At 47.4% G+C, this 22332-nt stretch overlaps 1 protein-coding gene across 1 annotated transcript in view; it reads right to left on the bottom strand.

Moving 5' to 3' along the window:
- Positions 1–21303, bottom strand: part of INPP4A (inositol polyphosphate-4-phosphatase type I A) — a 53136-nt gene extending 31833 nt beyond the window's left edge. Inside the window, exons 1-12 of the mRNA XM_044918943.1 lie at positions 21241–21303; positions 20118–20326; positions 19467–19511; positions 11479–11597; positions 9148–9264; positions 8783–8862; positions 7135–7246; positions 6002–6092; positions 5322–5469; positions 2631–2761; positions 698–802; positions 58–166 (exon numbers count right to left, since the gene is read on the bottom strand). Coding sequence (XP_044774878.1) covers positions 58–166; positions 698–802; positions 2631–2761; positions 5322–5469; positions 6002–6092; positions 7135–7246; positions 8783–8862; positions 9148–9264; positions 11479–11597; positions 19467–19511; positions 20118–20223 — 1163 coding nt within the window. The 5' untranslated portion in view covers positions 20224–20326; positions 21241–21303. The remainder of the gene's footprint in view (positions 1–57; positions 167–697; positions 803–2630; positions 2762–5321; positions 5470–6001; positions 6093–7134; positions 7247–8782; positions 8863–9147; positions 9265–11478; positions 11598–19466; positions 19512–20117; positions 20327–21240) is intronic.
- Positions 21304–22332: the final 1029 nt, after the last annotated feature.

Genomic DNA, 22332 nt, shown 5'->3' with positions numbered 1-22332 from the left:
ACCTAGGAAGCACCAGACAGCTGTACAAAGACCCATGAACACCCTCCAAGTACTTACTGCTTCTTGGTCTCTTCAAATTTGTGCAGCTTTTTGCGGAGACCTCCTGACTTAAAACCTTGGCAGTGCGCAGCTGGTGCCCCGATGGTGACAATGTCGTAGTTCTGATCTGAATGACAGAAAGCTCTCCTCTGTTACTCTGGGCTCAGGCCTGTGCACAAGCCAGCTACAGGGGTATGCGCGCAGCTCTGGGACCCTGCCCTGCCAGCCCAGTGCCAAGCGGCCCGCTCCCTCAGCCCCACAGCCTCGATTTTCCGAGGGCCCCCGGAGCCCAACACCATCATCTCAGCAGAGAGGGGGTTCCTGCACGTCTCCAGATGGGGCCACAAAGGGCCGGAGGCAACCGCCGGTAACACTCAGCTTGCACCCCTCCTTGGGAAGGATAACTGACAGGCGACTTGCTGCCACAGAAACACAGAGGGAAGCTGGAGGGAGGACGGATGAGGGGAAGGAACAAAGGGAGGGAAAAACCTAGGAAACCAAGACCCTACGAGGGTCCTGTGCCATGTCTCTTATCTGAGTTGCCAGGCGGAAGCACACACAGGGAAGGCTGCACACGTGTGGGGCAGTGTGGGCACCAAGCACACGGGGGGAAAGGAAGTCAAGTGTGATTTAGTGAGAGGAACAGAAAAATAGTTACCTGACCCCCCATCGTCTTGAACTCTCATCCTCTGTATGTGCAAGTTTGTGGGAACAAATTCTAACTTTTTATCTGCTTTCAAACTGCTCGCTTTAAACGAGGGACCTAAGAAATGGAATATGAGAAAATAAGGACCGTTGACATGTACCCTGCATTCAGGAATGGAGAGTAGGACAGTCATATTCTGAGGAAGCGGCCGCGCATAGGCAGGTACGTGCTGGTAGTGGCCAAGGAAATTCTGAGTTGCCCATGAGCACATTTCATTTCCAGAGAGTAGGCTGGGTGAAACGCTGGAGGGAGGGCAGCTCACTGTCCAGAAGACTGGTTCTGGGTGCTCAGGTGGTGAGCAGAGCCAGCTAGGAGCAGCTTCAGAAGGTTACGGTTACTGGTGCCCTGCCCTCCCATGACTCAGCTCTCAGTTGAGAAGTCTGACATAAAGACTGATTTTGTGCAACACGATGTCAGCACTGCTATAAAAAGCAAATGGGCCCATGCCAGGGACTGCCTGTTCCAACCCTGGAGACCGCCATCATGCAAGATCTAAGAAATTGGTTCAACCAGAGCCACACATCTCAATTCCACAAAGAGATGACCTCAGATCTATCAAGATGAACAAATGCTACATAGCATGGATCCTGGCCCTCCGAAACACAAACCTAAACGTGTTCCCTTGATTATACTTGGGGGGTTAAGGAGGTTGGATGATGTTTTATAACTAATATCTACAATCTTGTTTCTACGACCAGAATCCAACACTAATTAAGAACTACGTGCCTAGAAAAGGAAGGGGGTTACAAATTCACTGACAATCAGAAGAAGAAATAAACTTTCTCTCTAGTGATAAAAGGTAAATCGTACCAGTATACAAAATGCAGACCAGCCATTGTCTGCTTTGCATTTTGTGCTAGGAGACTGTCCTCCAGGGCCTGATACTTATAGGAGGCCCAGAGATCAGCAGCAGTGGCATCCTGGGAGCCTGTTAGAAGTGCAGAATCCTAGATCTGCACTGCAGCAAGGTCTTCAGGGACCAGGATGCACACTGACACTTGAGATGCTCTGCTCTGGAAAACTCAAGCTCATGTGGGTTTCCCGCTTTCCCAGGTAACAGGTATCCGGCATGGTAGGTTCCTAAGTCTCTTCAGCTATATGCTGCCAATAAACTTAGACCTGCCCTTCAGATTCAACCCAAACCCAAGGGCACCATCGTCTTGACCTGACTGTATGTGGCTTCTTCTCAGCCAAGTTCATGGACAGGTTCATATCAAAACCTTAATATTAGGACTTATGATTTTCTTTTAACCCTGAAATTCTATTATGTAGTTGGGGGGGGGGGAGGGAAGAATCTGAAGAGAGAGTATAAAGTAAGGAAAAACCAAAAAATTCATTCTATTTTGGAATAAAAAGGGAATTAGTTAAGAAAAGTCTTCTAAATCTACCCTTAGAGTATTTGAAAATCAAACAGGATCTTTCAAGAAGAAATGTGAGGTGTCTATACTTCACTTTCTTTTTTGAGCCTTAAAAATGGAGAGCTCCACTCAGACAATTCAGATGTTTGATACAAGGACTGTTGAATATTTAAACTGGGAAATCTAGGAAACCACTTTGTCTCAAAGCAAACGATTTACATCTTTTGGGGCATTTCCCTTGGGCACTTTAGACCAAGACAAAAAAATAACATGAACCATCAGCCTGTGATTTTGTCTCTCCTAAATTTCATCCTACATGAGTTGCTTTGGCAGATGACACCATAGAAGGAATTTTTAATGCAATTCACATACTCGTCTTCTTAATTAAGATCTGAGAAAGCCATATTCAAAAGAATTCACACCTACATGAGAATCTATTTTTAAAAATCCATTAGCGTGTCTGTCAGGGAGAGTATTTGAGCCAGGTTCTTGTTTTCTAGCTGGGAAAATGGAGACCCAGTACCCACCTTTGTACTGATGGAGGTCAGTCAGGTTCTCCTGGTACGTGAGGATGATGGTCTGGTACTGAGTGACAATCTGGCGCCGGAGGCTCTCCCAGCAAGGGGACAGATCCCCCAACTCCTCCAGCTCACACACTCTGCAAAGAAGACACACATACACACACACACATACACACACATACATGAGGCTGTGGAGGTCTCTTCCCTGGGAGAGGCACAGGTGTCCCAACCAAGCAGGAGAACAAAACGGACATGGAAGTGTGGTCAATACCAGGGAAGGCCTCGGACAACGGCTACACTGCAGGTCTACACAGCAAGCAGTGGGGCACGGGACACACCACTCTAGGAGGACCAGCTGTGTGACGGGCAGACCACTCACCATGTGGAAAAGCACAGAGGCGCTTTTCACAGAAACCCTGTCAAATGTCCAGGGAAAACAAAGTGGAGGAGAGGGGCTCTAGGGGAGTGGCTCCTTGCCTGGACCCCCACAGGCCACGTGGGACCCTCCTGGGAGATGAGATGAGTGGAGGCCCATAAGCGACTGCTTGAGGCCATCTCACTCACCGGTCTCGCCCAGGGGTGCTTGTGAGACAGCTTCTCACTGCCCCCACGTTCTGGGGAGGCCTGGGCCTTCCTACCTGGCCCCTAAGAACACTGCTGCAGAACCTAAAGCTGCCAAGCAGTGGTCCACAGTTGGCCGGCCGGCCGGGGGGTGGGGGTGGGGTGGGGGCATGCTCTGCTGTGCTCACCCAGCCCCCTCTGTTTCAGGGCTGTCCCTCGGGGTAAGGGACAAGGGCCATAGGGGGCTGGCAACTTTGGCTATGCTTTCTTTCTCCATGTGAGTAATGAGCTATCTAAATCTAAAAGTAGCATGAAGGCAGGGAAAGGGAGAAGAGAAGAAAAAAGAGGATCTGTCACCTCCAGAAAAATAAAAGCTATATACGAACTGAAACATAACTATCTTAGCTCAGCAGTAAATAATAGCTACATAATCAGAATAATGAAAACACAAGATGGACTTAAAAAAAGGGCGGGGGATAACCATATTAGGAAGCTGGGGAACGGGAAAGTACAAAAGACCTAAAATCGTCATCACAGGGAATCAGTAGCTAATCCCCAAAACCGGTTAAGAGAGCACGCTATACATTTATTTAGAAATACACTGGTAAATTCTAAAATGGCTAAAAGTGGTTGTTTCTAGGAAGCAGATCAGAGAGTAGAGGGCCCCAAGACTTAGGTCATTGTTAAAAGCCTTTCGACACTATTTGGTTTTTTCAATACTATGCATGTTTTCCTTTGTGGGGGAAAAAAAGCTAATTTTATGGAATCTACTAGATTGTCTGAAGTTAAAAAAGAAAGTTGTACCATTTTATTATGAAAATAGCAAAATCAAAGTAAAAGAGTATGCACGCAGACGAGGCTGTGGTGAGACCTATGTCCTCGCTCACTGCTGGCCGGCTGGCCCTGCAGACGCGGGTCTGCTCATGAGCACACAAGCCCCATCTGCTGGGGTTGCTGCTGGACCCTCTCCCATGTCTCCGCCTGTCTTTCTGCTCCTTCTCATGCTTCGGATGTCAGTTTAACGTTACCATCTCACAGAGGCCTTCCCCTGACCAACCCCCTTCTCACCACCCCTTCTAATTTCTGCTCCCAGCTCACACAGCTGGGGCTTGGGGAGTGGCCCCCACCTCTCCAGAGGGCCTGCCTTCCACGGTCTGTCTCGCTCATTGAGAAGCCTCCCCACACCACACACAACACCAACCACATGTGCGAAACTGGTGGGAAACACAACAACAACAAAACCGTCAAAACCAAAGTTCTTGTGAAATGAGTCAACTCTTCAAAGTTATAATCTAGTACACCAAATAATGGGAATTTACACCACAGTTAACATTATAACACGAACACTGAAGATCTGTGCAAATGGAGATGGGAGTTAGGAAAATCTGCACAAATACGGAAAAGCTGAAAGGAAAAAATTTTTAACTAAAATAACCATAAAATAGTACACATACAGAGATAAAGCAGCTCATTGCATTATTCTTGTCATTCTTAGGTTGAGTTTTTTCAAGATAAAAAATTTTTAAAAATAGCTGTATTCGAACAGTGAGATCCTGACTGCACTGTGTCCTTTCATGTTCTCATATTGTGTTCATAATTAACACCATCTTATGACATCGAGGAGAAAGGACATGTGAGGAAGATGAACAACACGCTCAGCGATCTGCGGCGCTGAACCCCCTCTCCGGCTCTCCCTGCTACGGGATCAATGGAACATGCCCCGGGCTGAGACATACGGAGGACCAGAGGGCCCAGATGGGTCACTCATAGCTCTCTGTAGCCTCTATCAATGTGGCCCTCCCCTAGGAAACCGCTGACCCGGGTGGCCGGGACTCAAGAACGACCAGCCACTCCTAACTGTCTACAGGCCGACTGAGAGGGGAAAGGAGGGGGGAGGGAAGAGAGCAGGCACTGCGTGCTGGGCACACCTGGTCTGGTGCTTCCTGCACCTTGTCTGGTGATGGCCTCGCGCAGGAACTCAGGAAACAGGTGAGCAAACGCAGGCTTCAGCAAGCCAAGGCCACCAAGCAAGCAAGTGGCGGCGGCTGGGTCAGAAGCCAGCCTCACGGCTGCCAGTGCTCTACCTACCGCATCTAAGAACTTTCCAGAAAGGAAGGGGCAGCCGGCCTGCCTCACCTGGCCGCGTCTTCTTCCAGCAGGAGCTTCACGAACTGCCGGGGCACGTGCAAGGAGAGCAGGCTCTCCGCCATCTGCTCCAGGATCCGCAGGTGGTTGCCATCCGTGGTGGGGAACCGGTACATGCGGCAGATGGCGCCGCCGAACACTGAGGTGGGGGGTGCGGAGGGGACAAAGGCTGTGTGTGAGCCAGCGGCACACCCGCCGTGTGGGCCTTCCTCCCCCGAGCCCTCAATGGTGCTTCTTACTGTTCCTCTTGAGAGAATGAGAACATTTAAACCAAAGCCCACCAAAGTGACCGAGCCTGGCTGCTCCTCCCGCTCCCGCCCCCCCCACCCCACCCCCGCCACATGCAATCTTCTTGTCCCAGGACGTGGAACTGACTCTGGAGTGCAGGGGCGGGGGTGGGGGCCGGGAGGGTGTCAGTCACCAAACCCAAGGTAACACGAGAAAGAATGGAATGAAGGAGGGACCCCCCCCCCACACACACACCCCTTGCTTGGAATATTACTAACTCCACATGCTGGCGAAAAGCACGGCACTTAGAAACGTGGCAGGGAGGTGACAATCGAGAGGGTGCCTGGCCATGACAATCCGAGCGGGTGGGGAAGAAAGGTGAGCACAGGCCCGAGTGGACACTCACAAGAGTGGCAAGAGTACCAACGGAGGAAGCTGTTTACCTGATTTCAGTAAAGTGTCTTTTCGCAACGAAGCATACTTGGATCGGATTCCCAGCGCCTCTGTCAAGCTCTCATCAACGGGGAGAACCATCTAATGAGGTGGACAGGAAAGCAGAGAGAAACAGTGAGACCCAGACAACTCCAGAACACTCCGCAGAAACGGGGCCCATGTGCATCATCAAAGAACTCTTTTTAAAGATTTTATTTACTTATTTGACAGAGAGAGGCACAGCGAGAGAGGGAACACAAGCAGGGGGAGTGGGAGAGGGAGAAGCAGGCTTCCTGCCGAGCAGGGAGCCCAATGTGGGGCTCGATCCCAGGACCCTGAGATCATGACCTGAGCTGAATGCAGACGCTTAACGACTGAGCCACCCAGGCGCCCCATCATCAAAGAACTCTTAAAATTAGTACCCACCATTCACTCTACAGCAATACACTGCCCCAGCCACAAATTAATCCACCTGCCAGTACATTGCACTCAGGCCACGAAACACGATTTTCTAGTGACTAGGTCACTTCACCTGGTTCTGTGGTGTTGTGACGTACAGAATTGAGAGGCAGGAAACAGACGATGCTCAGGAACGTTTGCACAGCTGACCTCCCAGGCTTGTTTTGGGTAAAATGAGCTAGCTCCGTATTTTACAGCAATGACCCCTCACCAGTGTTTGGTACATTGGAATTGTAGTCTGAGAGCATGAGGGGCCTGTGCGAGCGACAGTGCATGGAAGACAGGGTGCCAGAGAGGGGGTGGAGAGGGGGAGAGGAGGAGAGGTATGTGAGAGGCTGCAAAGGGTGTGTGGATGGGAGGTGCACATAAGGTGGCTGTGGGGCACACGTGTGCCTGGTAGGGAAGCTCTAACAAAACAGCAAAGGTAATCCAGGCCTCATTCACACCACCCCCTGGCCTCCCTTCCCTGCCTGACTGCAGCTCCTCTAGCCGGGCCCCCACCCAGCAGAACCTTGCATGTCATGCTCCCTGAGGGACCCCCTTCTCACTACTTCGAGCAGTGCCTAGTGGGGACGGGCACGTTCTGCCTAGGGGGCCCTGTCTTTCCCTTCCCAGAGCACAGAGGCCAAGTCCATCTGGACAGATCCTCGGACTCCTTCCAAGAGGAGCAAGGCGGCATGCTCACCCTCCCATTGACGGTGTCCAGAGACCGGGTCACAGGGGGCCGCTGGTCTGATTTCTCCTCCATCTGCCAGCCGATCACGGTGATGTTACCCACGCGGTCACTCTCCGCAGATCTGCCACGAGCAAAGTGCTTTGATAAGAGGCACTGTACCTGCGCTTCGTTTTCTGCTTAAATGCAAAGCTCAGCCACCCTGGGTCATCGGGCAGTCAGTCAGCTAGCATTCACTACATGCACAGGCTCCAGGGGAGGCAGACAAGGAAACCGTGAGAGCAGAGAGGAGGACTACGGCTGGGAGGGGACACAGCACCACAGAGCAGTGCAGATATGCCTGGGGTGCGGTTGGAGGGGAAGAGCCAATGCTTGCTTGGGAGGCGCCCATCAGCCCCTGGGCTAACCTCTGCCCCAGAGAGTGATGAGGACGCATCCCGGAAGCAGGACTAGAGAGCACCTTCTTCTGGCACTGAACCCCCTTCTGTTCCTTCCCACCCACCTTTAAGCTTTAATTACACCCAAGACCTAGGCCTGGACCCCAAGTAAGTGGAGGGTTTCCCAAAGCATCCCAAAGATGGTATGATACAGTTAATGCCACTCTAGCCCTGCTCAGCTTCACCCCTGAGACCCCTCAGGTTGGCTGCCAGCAGCCCGGGCCCATCCACTTCATCCAGGGAGGCCCCAGGGATACCCTAACGCCTCAGGCCTTTTATTTACAGTGTCTGACTTAGCCAGGTTCTAAACTTTTATGTGGTCATATATACTGACAATTTCCTTTGTGGCTTTTTCTCACTGTTCTAATGCCTGGAGAAGGGCTTCCCCATGTTCTCTGCTCAAGAGTCCTATGTAGCCCCTCTTTCTTTAGCTCTGGTCCAACTAGAATTAGTTCTGGTGCATGATGTACCTGAATATTTTTCTCTAGCAGCCCTTTGCCCCACACGACCCCTTGCATTTTCTGTAAGACCAGTCCTTCCTGCTGAGGCAGGCTCCCTATGCACACTGAGGGCCGAGCAAGGCTCTCGCTCTGCCCAATGCCTGCGACTGCTTTCACCGTAGCTTTAGAATGGTGCACTGTCCAGCAGGTGATTAACCCTTGTCAAATTTCTTTTGCTATTTTGGACTATCTTCCCAACTTCTACATTATTTTGAAAAAAAGAACACCATGTGTTGGGGTTTCGGTGAGAACTGTCCCCGAAATGAATTTGGGAAGGGCTGATATCTTGACCTCTTTCATCTTCTTTTCAGGGATACAGTGGGGTTCCCCTTCCTTCCTTCCACCCATAAATATTTATTGAGCACCAGCCTCTGTTCTAGGTGCTTAAGATACAGCAATGAAGCAAAGCAGACAAAAACCCTACTGCCTAGGAGATCATATTCTATTGGGGAGGGAAGAGATGATAGACAAAAATATTGAGTATTATCAGATATGTATCTAGGTTTTCCTTTACGTCTGCATACAAGAGGGCTCATATTTCCTATGATGGGCTCTGATGGGCTGAGTTTTAATCTCACTCAAGTAAGCAACCACCTCCTCACTGACACCAGCCTTTGGGAGGGGGCTGGGCCCTCTCTGAGTGCAGGAAATGGGGCCTCCCCCCATCTGTTCCTGGACCTCATAATTCTAGATCCTCTCAAGGGAGTAAAATTAAATACCAACCTTAGTGTTAAATGCAACCTATGATGCCTGTCCTGGAGCAGATCTTTGACAATGAATGTTCCAGAACCCAGTAAATACATCTGAGGAAGAGCGGGGAGAGAAGCCATTAGTACGCTTGCTTTGCCTCTGGTCCAAATACCAGGCCCCAGAGGAGTCCAGCGGGCTGGTTCCCACAACACATCTGACCCGTTCTCAGGAGCCCAATAGGGATGCTCAGGAAGAAATTCCTAAAGACGAATACATTTGGACATCAGTGACTTTGTGAGCAAAGTAGTGAAGTTAATCTTTGTTCACCTCTCACTCAGATGATTACAGAACTTAAAAAAAGGGAACAAAATCCCATGAACCACAATGTGTTACTTAACTGTTCCCTGAGATCGATCTTTGACATCATACACGGAGAGTTTGATTTGGGTCATCTGATTGATAAGAGAGTCTTGAAAGAAGGCAATACTGCTTAGAAATATAGGATTGTTGGTTCCCTAGAAGAGAAAGGAGAATAAAATCAGAATACAGAATTGGCTTTTTCCAAGTAATTGCTTTGGAAACACGCCAACACCTTCAAAATGAGACACTAGCCTTCTTACTGACTTGGATCAACACAAACACGGATGGTAGCCTAAATGGATGCCTACAAAACAAGCCCAAATCCTGCTTAGAGAAAGGACAGAGTAGTGTGACCTGCCTCGAAAGACGCAGCCACCACAGGCAGGCCCACCACACAGCCGCGCCCGCGGGCTCACTCTAAGAGCTGCTCGCTCACTGGAAGGGATCCTCTAAGAGTGAAACGAGCTGGATGTCCACGTTGTATTCTTGGTATCACCACTTCAGATGAGTGATGTATTTGGATCTCCTACTTTGGGTTGTTCCTTTAAGATGTACAAAGGCAGATGAGAGAAGAAATGAATGGCTTAAGTCGTTTCTTATTTCCAGAATCCCATGGTTGGAATAATTAAGAACTGACCTTTTTAAGGCTATCCTTTTCAAAAGACGAGCTGTGAGTTTCTAGCTCATAGGTGGCCATTTCCTGGCAGCTTAGCCCTGCCCCCAGAGCCCCATAACATATTCTCTTTCCCAGGCAGTGGTTAACTATCTCAGCCAAATGGTTGAGTTCCTGTTTGTGCGTGCTGTGGGTTCCATGCCTCCAGCTATGCTCCCTCTGTAGCTCCAGATCCAGGCTCTCAAGGTCTGCTGGACGGCCCCTCCTGGGCAGCCTGCTGGGACCGCAGCCCACCCAACCTCACCCTCCATCTGCCCTTAGTTAAGGCCATCTCTGGCTCTCTTCCCAAGGAGGCTACAAATGTCTGCTTTGGTGCCTCTTTCTCCATCATTCTCAACCACCTAGTGACAATGAACTGCTCCCACAAACCCACCTCCAGGGCCTGTCACATGCACCCTTTTATCCACTGCCAGTCAGGTCCTACACACTCCCCGCAAGTGACTGTCAACTTAGGACCTCCCTGAAACACATCTAGTCAGGCGACTCCCCCCCAGAATGCTTGCACTGGCCCACTACAAACTCCTGGCCTGACGCTCAAGGCTTCTCTCCCTTGCTCCTCCACTTGGGCCTTTTGCACACACATAGCAGGATAAGGTTATTCTCCAAACCCACATGACGCTTTCCTGTTGCATGCCTTCGCGTGACTACCACAGAACTCTGGCGTGCTCTTCAACGCATGGTCCCCAGACTGGCTGCATGGGCATCACCTGGGAGCTTGTGACAACTGCAGAGTCCTGGGCCCCAACCAGATCTCTTAAGTCAGAACTTCACTAAGCACCACCCGAGGTAGCCTCTCCAATCCTCAGAGCTAGAAGGGCCCCCACCCGCCATGTGCTGCCCTCCTCTCTCTACTCCACCCCTCCCGACACAGCTGTGTGGAGACAGACCACGCTCGCTGCCTCCCCACCCACAGGATGGGACCGGGCCTCCGAGGTGTTCGTATCATCCACGGCGCCCAGCACTGTGCTCCACGGTGCAGGCAGTGCTCAGCAGATGCTTAGAAAACAAAACTGTTGATCTGAACTTGGAAGTAAGTTCCCAAGAGAATGAAAAAGGGTGGCCTACATTCCAAAATGTAAAAGGGGGAAGAGGAGGAAATGCAGTTTAAGTTTGTTTGAGACTGCTAGGGAGGGGTTAATTCACAGAGACGCTCACATCACAGCCAAAATCTTGCACAATCTCGCACAGATCCTATACTCAGTTTCATAACTTACATACAGTGCTCAATTATCTAAAAGGAGTTTGTAAAATTCCCAAGGTGAATGCACATCACTTAATTTAACGTAAAACGTAAATATAAAACACACAATGCAAAAGGATGTAATAAGAAAGCCAATAAAAATAGGGGTATGTCCAGTAAGAAGGCTGGTTAGTAGTTAACACTCTCGAAACTGTGATTAACGAACACAACTCACCAAATGACAATGACAAGGAAGAATGGGCCCTTTACCTCTTAAGAGGCAACAACCTTGTAGGATCACTGTTCAAAGACAACCAGCCAATAGCTCATCAGTAACTGTAAAGGATATGGCAAATACAAACACCACGCAGATGAATGTGGAGAGAAACATCAATGTACCGAGGACCCGTGGAGTGGCAGCTACCAGCGCTCAGGTCACCCGCAGCCCTCCCATGGAGGCTACAAACACGGCGCGAGCCCCTCGCACAGCTCAGGGTCGGAGCCAGCAGCACCCACCTCGATGATCTCCGTCTGCGCGTGTTTTGTCCAGAATGCCTGAGGAGGGGTGGTGACGCTCACTGCTACAAAACTATTTGGTTTTCGATCTAGTGATGGAGTATGCAACTCACTGCAAGCTATGGAATCAAGATGGGAAAGAAACAAGTCCTTTAAAATCAGCCTCTGGTTAGTTCTCGGTTCCAAGCACCCCCAGGGAAAGCAAAAAAAAAAAAAAAAAAAGTCAGTGCCACTAAGGGGATGGGACAATTACACTGTCAGTCATCATGTGGAGGTGATCTTTTACATTGGAAACAAGCTCTTCTCAATAGTCTAATGGCAGCTGGTCCTTTTGCTTTCATAGTGCATTTCACAACAGATAGTGTGTTCAATTCAGGGGATCATTTTTCCTGTGGGTCCCCTCCCCCCTTCCCCCACAATCCCCCCCTACCCTCCCCCCCTCCCCCCCTCCCCCACCCCCAGGACAGCAAGGCCCTAAGTGCCAGTGGAAGACTGAGCTGCTCTGTGTCCACGGACTAGAACACAAAGCCAACAACCTCACATGGGGTCTGACCCATAATGTTGGACCTTAATAACTAACTGAGCTTCTAACCCGTTGAGCTATCCAGCCATAGAATCAAGACACAGCTACACATGCCTGCATCCTATGGCTGTGGTGACTAGCCCTGAGCCGTGGTGCCCTGCAGGTCTCTGTGTGAATGTGTGTTGGAAGCAAATTTAAAAATCTGTGGCAGCATTAACAAAGGCTTTTGTTTTTTTTAAAGACGTCATTGCTCATTTATTCTCCTTATAAGACTCTTACCAAATGCAAGATTACTAAAAATGTTACTTTTTGGAAGTAACAGTACCTTGTAGAACTGTTTCGGTTGCAAAGTTTATTGTACTAATAAGCATTCTGAAATAGATAAGACTCAGATCATTCTAACACAGGAGTGACCCACAAGAAAAATGATCCCATTTCACTGAATCGAACACACTATCTGTTGTGAAATGCACCATGAAAGCCAAAGGACCCACTGCCGTTAGACTATGATATGCTATTGATTGTAAGGCACTTTTTGATTAAATAGATAGTAAAACTGAAAAAAACCCACACATCTCAGAACTGATGAAATACATGATAAATCGAAGTTCAACACTGGTAGAAACAACTGCCTTTTTTGGAGGAGCGATAATGCTCCCCAGACTGCTGCAAGTCTCTGGTCAGTTTCCAGAAATCTCAAACAACTGACTATGACCATTTCTGCCAGTGTTCTCAGTGCCTTTACAGAGGAGAGGATCTTTGGAGGTCCTTACTCTGCCATGCCTGCCCTCATCATTCCCAATTTTTTAAATGCTCACTGGTGATTTAAAATACAGAAATTGATTTTTGCTTCTGAAAAATAATTTTAGTTCTCTCTCCATTTGTATTATCTTCTCATGTGCCTTTATGAATTTTCACTATTTATTGGATATAATAAAATACAACGAGCTTAGGTTTTCAATTCAATTAGTTTTGACAATCATATGCACCTCTGCAACCATCACCAAAATAAGATGGAGAACTCCTTTAAAACATGAGACTAGAAATATCCCCCTCATACTTCCCAGTCAATTCCCCAGCCTCTACAACAAATTTCTGATTTCCATCACTTTTGGCTGTTCCTGAATCTACGTTGTTGTATGTACTGATAATCACTCTTTTTTTAATTGATGAGTTAGATTCCATTGTATGAATGTATCAAAATTTATTTATCCATTCTGTTAATGGACGTTGGGTTGTTTCTGGTGGTGAACGACTGTAAATAAAGGTGCTAAAAACATTCCTGTTTACGGCTTTTTGTGGACGTGGGTTTTCATTTCTTTTGCGTAAGTACCTAAGAGTGACATTTCTAGGTTATAGCGGAGGATATGTTTAACTTTGCAAGATGCTAACAGTTTTCTAAGGTAGTTGCACCATTTTATAATCCCATCAGCAATGGATCTGAGTTCCTGTTGTTCTGCATCCCCGCCAACATTTGATAGGGTTAGTCTTTGTTTTATAGTTTTCTGATGGATGTGTTTGAATTTGCACTTCCATGATGATTAATGATGCAAAGCATTTTTTCACTACGTGCTTGTTGTTCCTTTTTATAACTTCTTTTGTCAAGAGTCTGCTTGAGTTTTTTTGCTCATTTTTAAACTGAATTGTTGACTTTTTTATTGTTGATTTATGAGTATTTTATTCTGGACCTGTTCTTTCTCAGGTATATGTGTTGTGAATATTTTTTCCCAGTCTGTGGTTTATCAATTTATTTTCTTACAGATCTTCAGCTTTGTTTGTTTGTTAGACTTTTAGTCTTAGGAAGTGATAGACAGGAAAACTGTCCCTCCCTCCAAAAAAGTATCCACATCCTAATCCCTGGAACCTGTGAATATATTACATTACAGGCACTATGGCTGTGAGTAAGGTCATGGAACCTTGACAAGGGGAGATTATTCTGCATTATTGGTGTGGGCTTAACCACACAAGCTCTTAAAAGTAGCAGAGGAAGGTGGAAGGGTGAGTCAGAAAGATGTGTCTATGGGGAAAAAAGGCAGGAGAGATTCAAACCATGAAAGGCATTCCACCTGCCATTGCTGGCTTTGAAGACGGAGGAAGAGGGTCACAAACCAAGGAATGTGAGCAGCTTTAATAAATGAGAACCAGCTTCACCTGGCTGCTAGCAAAGAAATGGGGACCTCAGTCCTAAAACCACACGTACACACACCAAAAAACCCTGAATTCTGCCAACAATATGAAGAGCAAAGAAACAAATTCTCCCCTGGCGCCCCCGGAAAAGAGTGCAGCCCTGCTGACGCTTTGATTTTGGTGTTGTAAGACTCCAAGCAGAGACATCACTGAACCCACTGGATTTTTGACATAAGCAAACTATAAGATAATAAGTTTGTGTTGTTTCGAGGTGTTCAATCTGTGGTAATCTGTTACGGCAGGGATAGCAAACCAAAGCACAGAGTTAGGACTTTTTGCACTCTGTCCAAGAAATCTTTACCTACACTGAGGTTGGGAGTGACCCTCTGTTTTCTTCTAGAAGCTTTAAAGCTTTGTTTATTTTTAAGGTTCTCTTCTGTTTCTTCTGCTAGGTCTGCCTCAGCAGGAGTCAGGGATTTGACCATTTCACTTGCTCCCCCTCCTTTAAGCTATGTGTTTAAGTGACTGAGGGCCTGGTTTTTCTCAGCTCGCCCCTTCATCACGTGTGGGTTCTTAACACCCACGTGAAGCTGGAACATTTGGGTCTCTCAAGCACAAGTGACAGCAGACAGAATAAGGTATAACAGGTGGCCAAAGCCGGGAAGATGGGTGTCAGGTTAAAGGCTAATGGGCTAAGTGCCACCTTCAGAACACACCCTCCTATAGGTAACCGCTCTCCAGCCCCAACCCCCAGCCAGCTCAGGCTAAGTCTCACTCAGTGTTTATTCCTAGCCCAAGGGCCACGGCTTCCAAGACGCTTCCCCTCAGCAGCCCACAGTCACATGTCCTGTCTGTCGCTTACATCGCTTTGGCAAACTTCCAAAGAAGCCATGAGTCTCTGGCACGTAGGCCTTGTCTCTCCAACCAAATCATCTGTAATCCCAGCTGGGTAAGTGCTGTCGACGAGGCAAAGCAGTAAAATGTATTTTAAGTACATATCCATTGACTCGGCAATTCTGTATCCAAGTGTTTATCCCAAGGAAATAATCAGCAAAACGTGTTAATGATCTATGTACAAGTATGTTCACCGTGGTGGTGTTATTAATGGCAAATTGGAAAGAACCTAAAATGTCTGACAACAGGAAACGGGTTACAATAAATATGGCGCAGCCACACAGTAGAGTCTACATAGGCATCCAAAGTGATGGGGGAGATCCCGTGTTTATTACAACGAAAAGATGCCCATGACATTCTGTCACATGAAAAAAAAACATGTTAAGAATACTAGCATGACATGGGGTGCCTGGGTGGCTCAGATGGTTAAGCGTCTGCCTTCGGCTCAGGTCATGACCCCAGGGTCCTGGGATCGAGTCCCGCATCGGGCTCCCTGCTCACCGTGGAGTCTGCTTCTCCCTCTGCTCTTCACCCTACTTGTGTTCTCTCTCGTTCTCGCTCTCTCAAATAAATAAAGTCTTTTAAAAAAAGAATACTAGCATGACATTTTTGTAGATAATCCCATCACCTCCACAGGCAAAAAATCATTAAAAATTCTGTAGAGCACTGGGTGGGTGTAAAAAAATATTTCTGGAAGGATCTACACCAAAATGCCAACTGTGATTACCTCTCTCTGATAGGGTATTCCTTTCCTCTGACATTTTCTCTATTACAGGTTTTTAAATGAGCACTTTTTAATTTTAAACTTAAGATAAAATATTTGACTATTCAATCCTGGGCGACTATTCAATCCTGGGCTCCTGTTCCTCCTTTTTTTTTTTTTTTTTCATTGTGGTAAAAATCACTTAAAATAAAACTTCAAGCTGTTTCTTCCCATGTGCCTCATTCAAATGGCTATCATACTGTCCTTGATTTGCCAGAATCAGAACTATCCTGATTTCTGTCACAGGGGTGAAGATTTTTACCGATGTGACATCAACTCTAATCCTGTCTCTACACTCAATCAGTTTAGTGGGAATTTTGTTGTTGTTGTTGTTGCTGTTAAATCCATGTTCTGCATTAGTAAAGCTCAGTGAATATTATTACGAGCCAAGTGGGGTTTCCTTCACTTCTCTCCTGTGTTGGGCCCTGTTTCCTGGGTCCCACGTCTTCCTTTTTCTCAATTTGCTCCCTCTTTTCGGTGGAACATATCCTCCACTCGCTTCCAGAGAAAGGATGTGGGAGAAGTAAGTTTGAGAGTCTGCAAAGCTGAAATAAGTTTCTTTCTCCCCTCACATCTGACTGAGTGTCTGGCTGAGAAGAGAATCCCAGATTATAAATATTTTCCCAGGTACATTAAAGGGCTCCTCCCCGTCCTCAAGTTCCCCGGGTCGCTGAGAATCCCCTCCGCACTAGTTTGACCCTGATCCTTGGATAGGACCTCTTTTGTTTCTTTCCCCCTTTCTCGAAGTTTTAGGATCTTCATTTTATTCCTAAAGAATAATTTTATTCTATTTTTATTCATTTTATTCCTAAAGAAATTTCAGTGCTCTGAAATTTCTTCAGGACATGCCTTGTTCTGGGGCTTTTCAGTCATTATGCTGGGCCCTGGTAGGCATTTTTGGAAACACACTTTTCAGTTCTGACAGATTTCTTATCTTATTTCTTGGTAATTCTCTCCCTTCCACCCTTTTCTGTTTCCTCCTGTAAATGTTGGGCCTCTGAATTTGCTAATTTTCCATTTCAATTTCTCTTCCATTTTCTATTTTGCTTTAAAATTTTTACTTTGGGGAATAATTCTTTAAATATCTTCCAACGTTTTTTGACTTTTTAATGTATTTTTTTAAAGTCATATCTTAAATGTCTAAGATTGCCCTTGTTCTTCAATTTTTTTTTTTTTTAACAGTGTTCTGTTCTTATGTTACAAGTATGCCATCTTCTCTTGAGGATATAAATTATAATTTTTTGACGTTTTCTCCTACTTCAATGTCTGCGTTTCTTCCAAGTTCTGTTTTTTCCTGCTTCTTCTTTCATGTGTGGGCCTTTCACAAAGGCCTTTAATCTTTAACCGTTCTTACATTTTGTTTTAAATCAAATTTGAGGTATTTATATATAAAATGTGCCCATTTTAAGTGTAGAGCTCAATGAGTTTTGACAAGTGTTTACATCCATATAACCACCACAGTCAAGATATAGGACATTTCCATCGCCCAAAGGGTCCCCTGTGCTCTTTCCAGTCAGTCCTCATCAGCACTCCTGGACAACCAGCTGATGGGTCTTCTGTCATTGTGGATTAGTCTTCCTGAGTTCCACATGAACGGAATCATAAATACACATCTGAATATGGCTTCTTCCACTCTGCACAATGCTTCTGAGATTCATCCACATATGTATCAGTACCTCATTCCTTTTCCTTGCTGGGTGGTACTCCATTGTATGCATGTACCATAGTGAATTCTGCTGATGGATATGTGGGTTGTTTCCAGTGTTGGCTATTATGAATCAAGCTGCAATCAGCATGCATGTACCAATCTTTATATGCACAGAAGAATGCCCATTCATTTTTAAGAATGAGGTATCAGAAGGCTGAGTGTGAGGGTGGGCTGGATGGTCTCCACTACAGTGCCTGGGTAGCTGGCTGGCCTACTTTCCGCTGCGGTCCAGAAAGCCGGCATCTGCCTCTTTGCGGGGAGTGGCAGTGAGTGGTTGACTTTCTCCAGAGTGAGAGCCTCCTGCCTGGAAGAATAAGCCTGGCCAAATTAGGATAAGAGGAAGAAGGCTGGGGAGGGCCAAGTAGGGAGTTTGTTATTCAGTAGACTTCTGGCCCTTTACCATGCTCTCCTCTGTGCTGATGGACCTCAGCCCAAAGCCTCTCTGCCTCCCAAGTTTCTTAGGAGAATAACCACCAGTCCCTGCAGGACTGAGAGAATATGGTGGGAATCTGAACCCCAAACTCTTCTTTACACAAACTTTCCAATAAGCCCCTGCTTTAGTCTCTGAGCTCCCCAGTATCTTTGGGACAAATCCACCCACCCTCACAGACAAGCAGGTTGTGACCACACTCCTCTCCATCTGCTCCCTCCTCCTCATGGGTTACATTTTGGGGGTTCCAGAAATGTCTCACTGCACAGAGTGTGTGTTTCTGTTTCTTATTCTTCCTGGCGTTTGAGATGATTTAAGACAAGGGGGTGGAAATAAGTTCACTCTTCTCTTGTGAAACTGGAAGTCCTTGAGTTAGTATTACAATTTGTGAAGAGCAAGAAAGCTCTAGGTTGGGAGTGGGCAGCTGTGGGAATCCCAGCAGGGTTACAGGCTGCTACCCCCAACCCCCTGTTCCCAGTTCACAATGTAGGACTCCCTCCCACTACAGAACTAGCCAGCAAGCCAGGGTTGGGAAACCCTCTGAATTTGTTTAGGGACATTCAGTCTGAAATGGGGATGTTTTCAAAGTTTAGTATTAATTTGATAATAATGCCCTTACATTTTTAAGGATTTTTGTCATTAGTCAAAGTTGTTTGTCTGATTTTGCTTTGTTTTAAGCACCATAATCTTCGTTGTCTCTCAAATGGTAACACCCCTTACAGCACATGAGGAAACTGGTCCAGCAAGGTCAAGCAGCAGGTTCAAGGCCATGCAGTTAGTTTGTGGCATGGTCTGGACTAGAATCCCGGTTATCTGACTCTTGAGGAGGTGCTCCTTTTATGTCATACCACCTCCTGGACACCACGCCCAGGCCACGGGCCAGTGCTGATCACCACCCAGGGGATGAGGGAAGGGGAGGGGAACACAGGATAGTGTCAGGCTCCGGAGGAAAACCGTCTGCGGCTGACTGCACCAGGCACTCCGACCTTCTGGGTAAGCCACAGTAATGCTGTGCTTCCCTGATCCCAGAGCCGGCACATTCTACTACAGTTTCTTAGGACAACTTTAGGGATTCAAGCCGGTATTTAGGACATTCTGACACTGCCCGAGAGGGAAAGCGCTAGCTGTCATTGCCTCCATCATTCCCAGAGCAGGGAACAAGGGCTAGACAGCAAAACTCAACCGCACGGGCCTTATGGCTGGGGCCTTATGGCTGGGGCTGACAACACTGGCCCTGAGCCAGTTTTCCCACCCCTCCAGCCCTCCCCTAGGAGTAGGGAAGCCGTCCTTGCAGCTCTTGGGTGCTTACCTTCCACCCCCCCCACCAGGGCCAGCCTGGAGGGAATGTATGCTGAGGAGACCCAAGGCCTATGGGCCCCAGGTTCCCTCCCACACACGGGACATGCACACCTGCCTCATGGCTTCATCTCAGAAACACTTCGGCAGCAACAAGTTCTCGGATACAAATTCATGTCAGGGTCCAGTTTTTGTTTTTAAGCAACATACATTTTAAAACAAACAAAAAATTCAAAAAGATACCTACCTAAGCTGAATTCTAAAATGGGCTCATCTGGATCTTGTATATTTCCTGAATAAAAAAGAAATGATGAGGGGGAGGGGGCAGAATCACCCTTAATAAACTTTTCCTTGCATTTAGATTTTATTCAAAAGACCCAACATTCTACTCCCCCCCCACCAGTAACTATTACATGGGATAATTTCTTCATTTTCTAAACATTTTGCCTCTGAGATTCCTAAGAACTCTCAGACTCCAAGACCAAACCACCCCCCTTCCTCAGCTCTGCACACCCCCAACAAGGAGGGCTTTGATCATGGCCTGGACACTTGCATAACAGGCCCTTGCCAGACGGGCACCGTGGACATTCCCATATCACCTACTGGCAAATGAGCCCTGGGGGTGCCCACCCAAGCTGGAAAACTGCCAGCAGTCAGACTGCAATGGAAGCAGTTCCCAGGAAGAGGGCTGACAGCCCCTCCTTCCCCAATCCCTGATTCAACCAGAAGAATGCCATAGCAGGGTGCCCTCCAGCCTGGGGCAGTCACTGGGGGCTCATTCTGGTTGTCCGCAGGAGACTCCAGGAGGCAGGCAAGGCCCTCTCAGCACTGCTACAGTGCGGGACCTGTGTCTGGTGACCTTGCCCCAGGAACCTGGAGCAGGCCCCGTGAGGCTCACCGGCCAGAGAGAGGCCCAGCATGTCGGCTGCCACATCAATGGTGGAAGCCCGCTGCATCGCACGGGCCCTGGCGCCATGGCGAGGGCTGTGCTCTCTTGCTGTCATGGTGTCATTGGTGATGATGTGCTTCCTGTTCCTGGGTCAGACCACGCCTGATTCCCCGGGAAGTGCTGTCACCAAACCTTAGTCCCCTAAGGTGGCAGTAGTCCTGAGAAAGAGGCACAAACACTGGTAAGAAACACAGGGACACTGACTGAGAGACCGTGCTCTCGTGGAGAGAGTATGTGCCTAACATGGGCAAGTGAAGAGCCAGGGGTGGAGAGTCTGATGATCTAAGCCCCTTCTAGTGACCTCTTCCTCTACACTCTCCAACACTCACAAGTGCCACCAACACATATGCCCATGGAATCATGTAAGGAAATCATGTTCTCTTCAACGAAGACATGCCACATTAAATGATGGTTTAGATATAATGATAAAAGATGGCTCTTGAAATTTCCTCCTTTGTTTTATTATGCTCTTCTGTTCACAAGTCTCATAGAATCTGTAAAATTAAATCAATTCACCTCTGTCAGAAGGATATGAGATGCATGAAGAGGTCTACCCCCAATGGCTATGACAGCATGGTGGAACATTGGAGAGACAAAGGCACATGTCTCCAACCTGCTCTCTTTCTTCCCAGAGCTACAGAAACCTCACATGTGTCTTGGGCTTGGGCTTGGGCTTGCCTTCCTACAATACATGTGCGTGTAATCTATGCCTGACTAAAGTGGATAGTGCTGTGTGCGATGGATAAAGAAGTCTCTGGCAAAGTGCCACCACGCACTGAATCAGATGCCCTGCAAGGCACAGAACACACATTGTACTCTAAGAAGTGGGTTAAGCAGCAAGAAGTGAGTTTCATGTTTTTCTAGCCCTCTATGCGACAATTCCTGCTGTCTCTAGAGGAACCAACCTTTAGAAGTGAAGATAATTAGACTGTACAATAAGGCTGGTTTAAAACACTCCTTACAAAGGCCTCCATGTATCCAGGCACTCTTGTCTTCTCAAAGTGTGTCAACACCTGTGCCCCCAAAGGGCATCTGTTCCCACTCTTGAGTTAATATTCACCCAACAACTTACTGGACATGTTTGTTCTTGGACCAGTTGAGACACGTGGCATTTCTTCATAGAAGCACGTCCAAATCCATCATCTAAAAATAGAAAATTATAAACTTAACAAGCTAGTCAAACACCAGTTCTTGAGAATGCATATTATAATATTCATGTTATACTTTTAATGTGTAGACATACGGGGAAGCCAAGAGCTACTATAAGTTCCTTTGAGTTCCACAAAACAATCTAACCTTTTGGCTCAAAAGTAAAGGTTTTGCTGAAGCCCAAAAGAATGAGAAACAGAAAGTGCACATTCCCATTCGCCCCCCTCCCCAGGAGTGATCCGGGGAACATGGACCAGCTCTAAAGCACCCACAGTGCGGCTGGGATGTGGCTGAGGAAAAATGAGGAGAGAAGAATCTGAGTCCCAGGCGTCCTTGCTCACAAATGTCAGGCTCTGGAAGAAGCTGCGGGGCCCCTCTGAGACTCTGCTTTCCAGTGTCTGAGATGAGGCTAGTGGTACCCATCTCACAGGGCTGCAGTGAGAACTAAATGTGCAAAAATAGAACAGGGATCTGCCCTGCTGTGGCTGCCTGGCCCTTGGGTGCCTTCCAGTGGAGCAGAATACCCAGGCTCTGACTCAGTCCTGGGGGATAGTCAGAGTAGACCTCAGGACCCAGCATGTGAGCTACCTGAAATTGCTGGAGTCTGGGGTATAGACAACAGGCAGAGCAGTGTGCTTGGCCCTCAGGCAAACTCAGTTTCTCTTGCAGGCTGAGCTCCTATCCCTCCCACTGGAGCACCTAGGGATCTATAGCCTGGGCACCTCAGCAGAGAGGGCAGTGGCCCGGCTGGGGAGTCACAGTAAAAGTCTCCAAGGGGAAGACTCACCAGTTTGCGGACATCAAAAGGCACACAGAGTCAAAATATGCAATGAAAATGGTAAAGACAGGGAAACTACTTGCAGTACTAATATCTGAAATTTATAGTAATGCTTGTACAAATTGACAAAAAAAACTCACTAAAAATGCAAGTAGCAAAGGTATGAATTCATAAAAGAGGAATATAGGTCGTAAACGTTTTGGAAAAGTGACCAAACTCATTCCTAATAATTAAAGG

The sequence above is a fragment of the Neomonachus schauinslandi genome, chromosome 10 (genome assembly GCF_002201575.2).
Source record: "Neomonachus schauinslandi chromosome 10, ASM220157v2, whole genome shotgun sequence".
NCBI classification, from domain to species: Eukaryota; Metazoa; Chordata; class Mammalia; order Carnivora; family Phocidae; genus Neomonachus; species Neomonachus schauinslandi.
The sequence above is the reverse complement of the archived record's forward strand: the minus strand, read 5'-3'. Positions and strand labels throughout refer to the sequence as shown.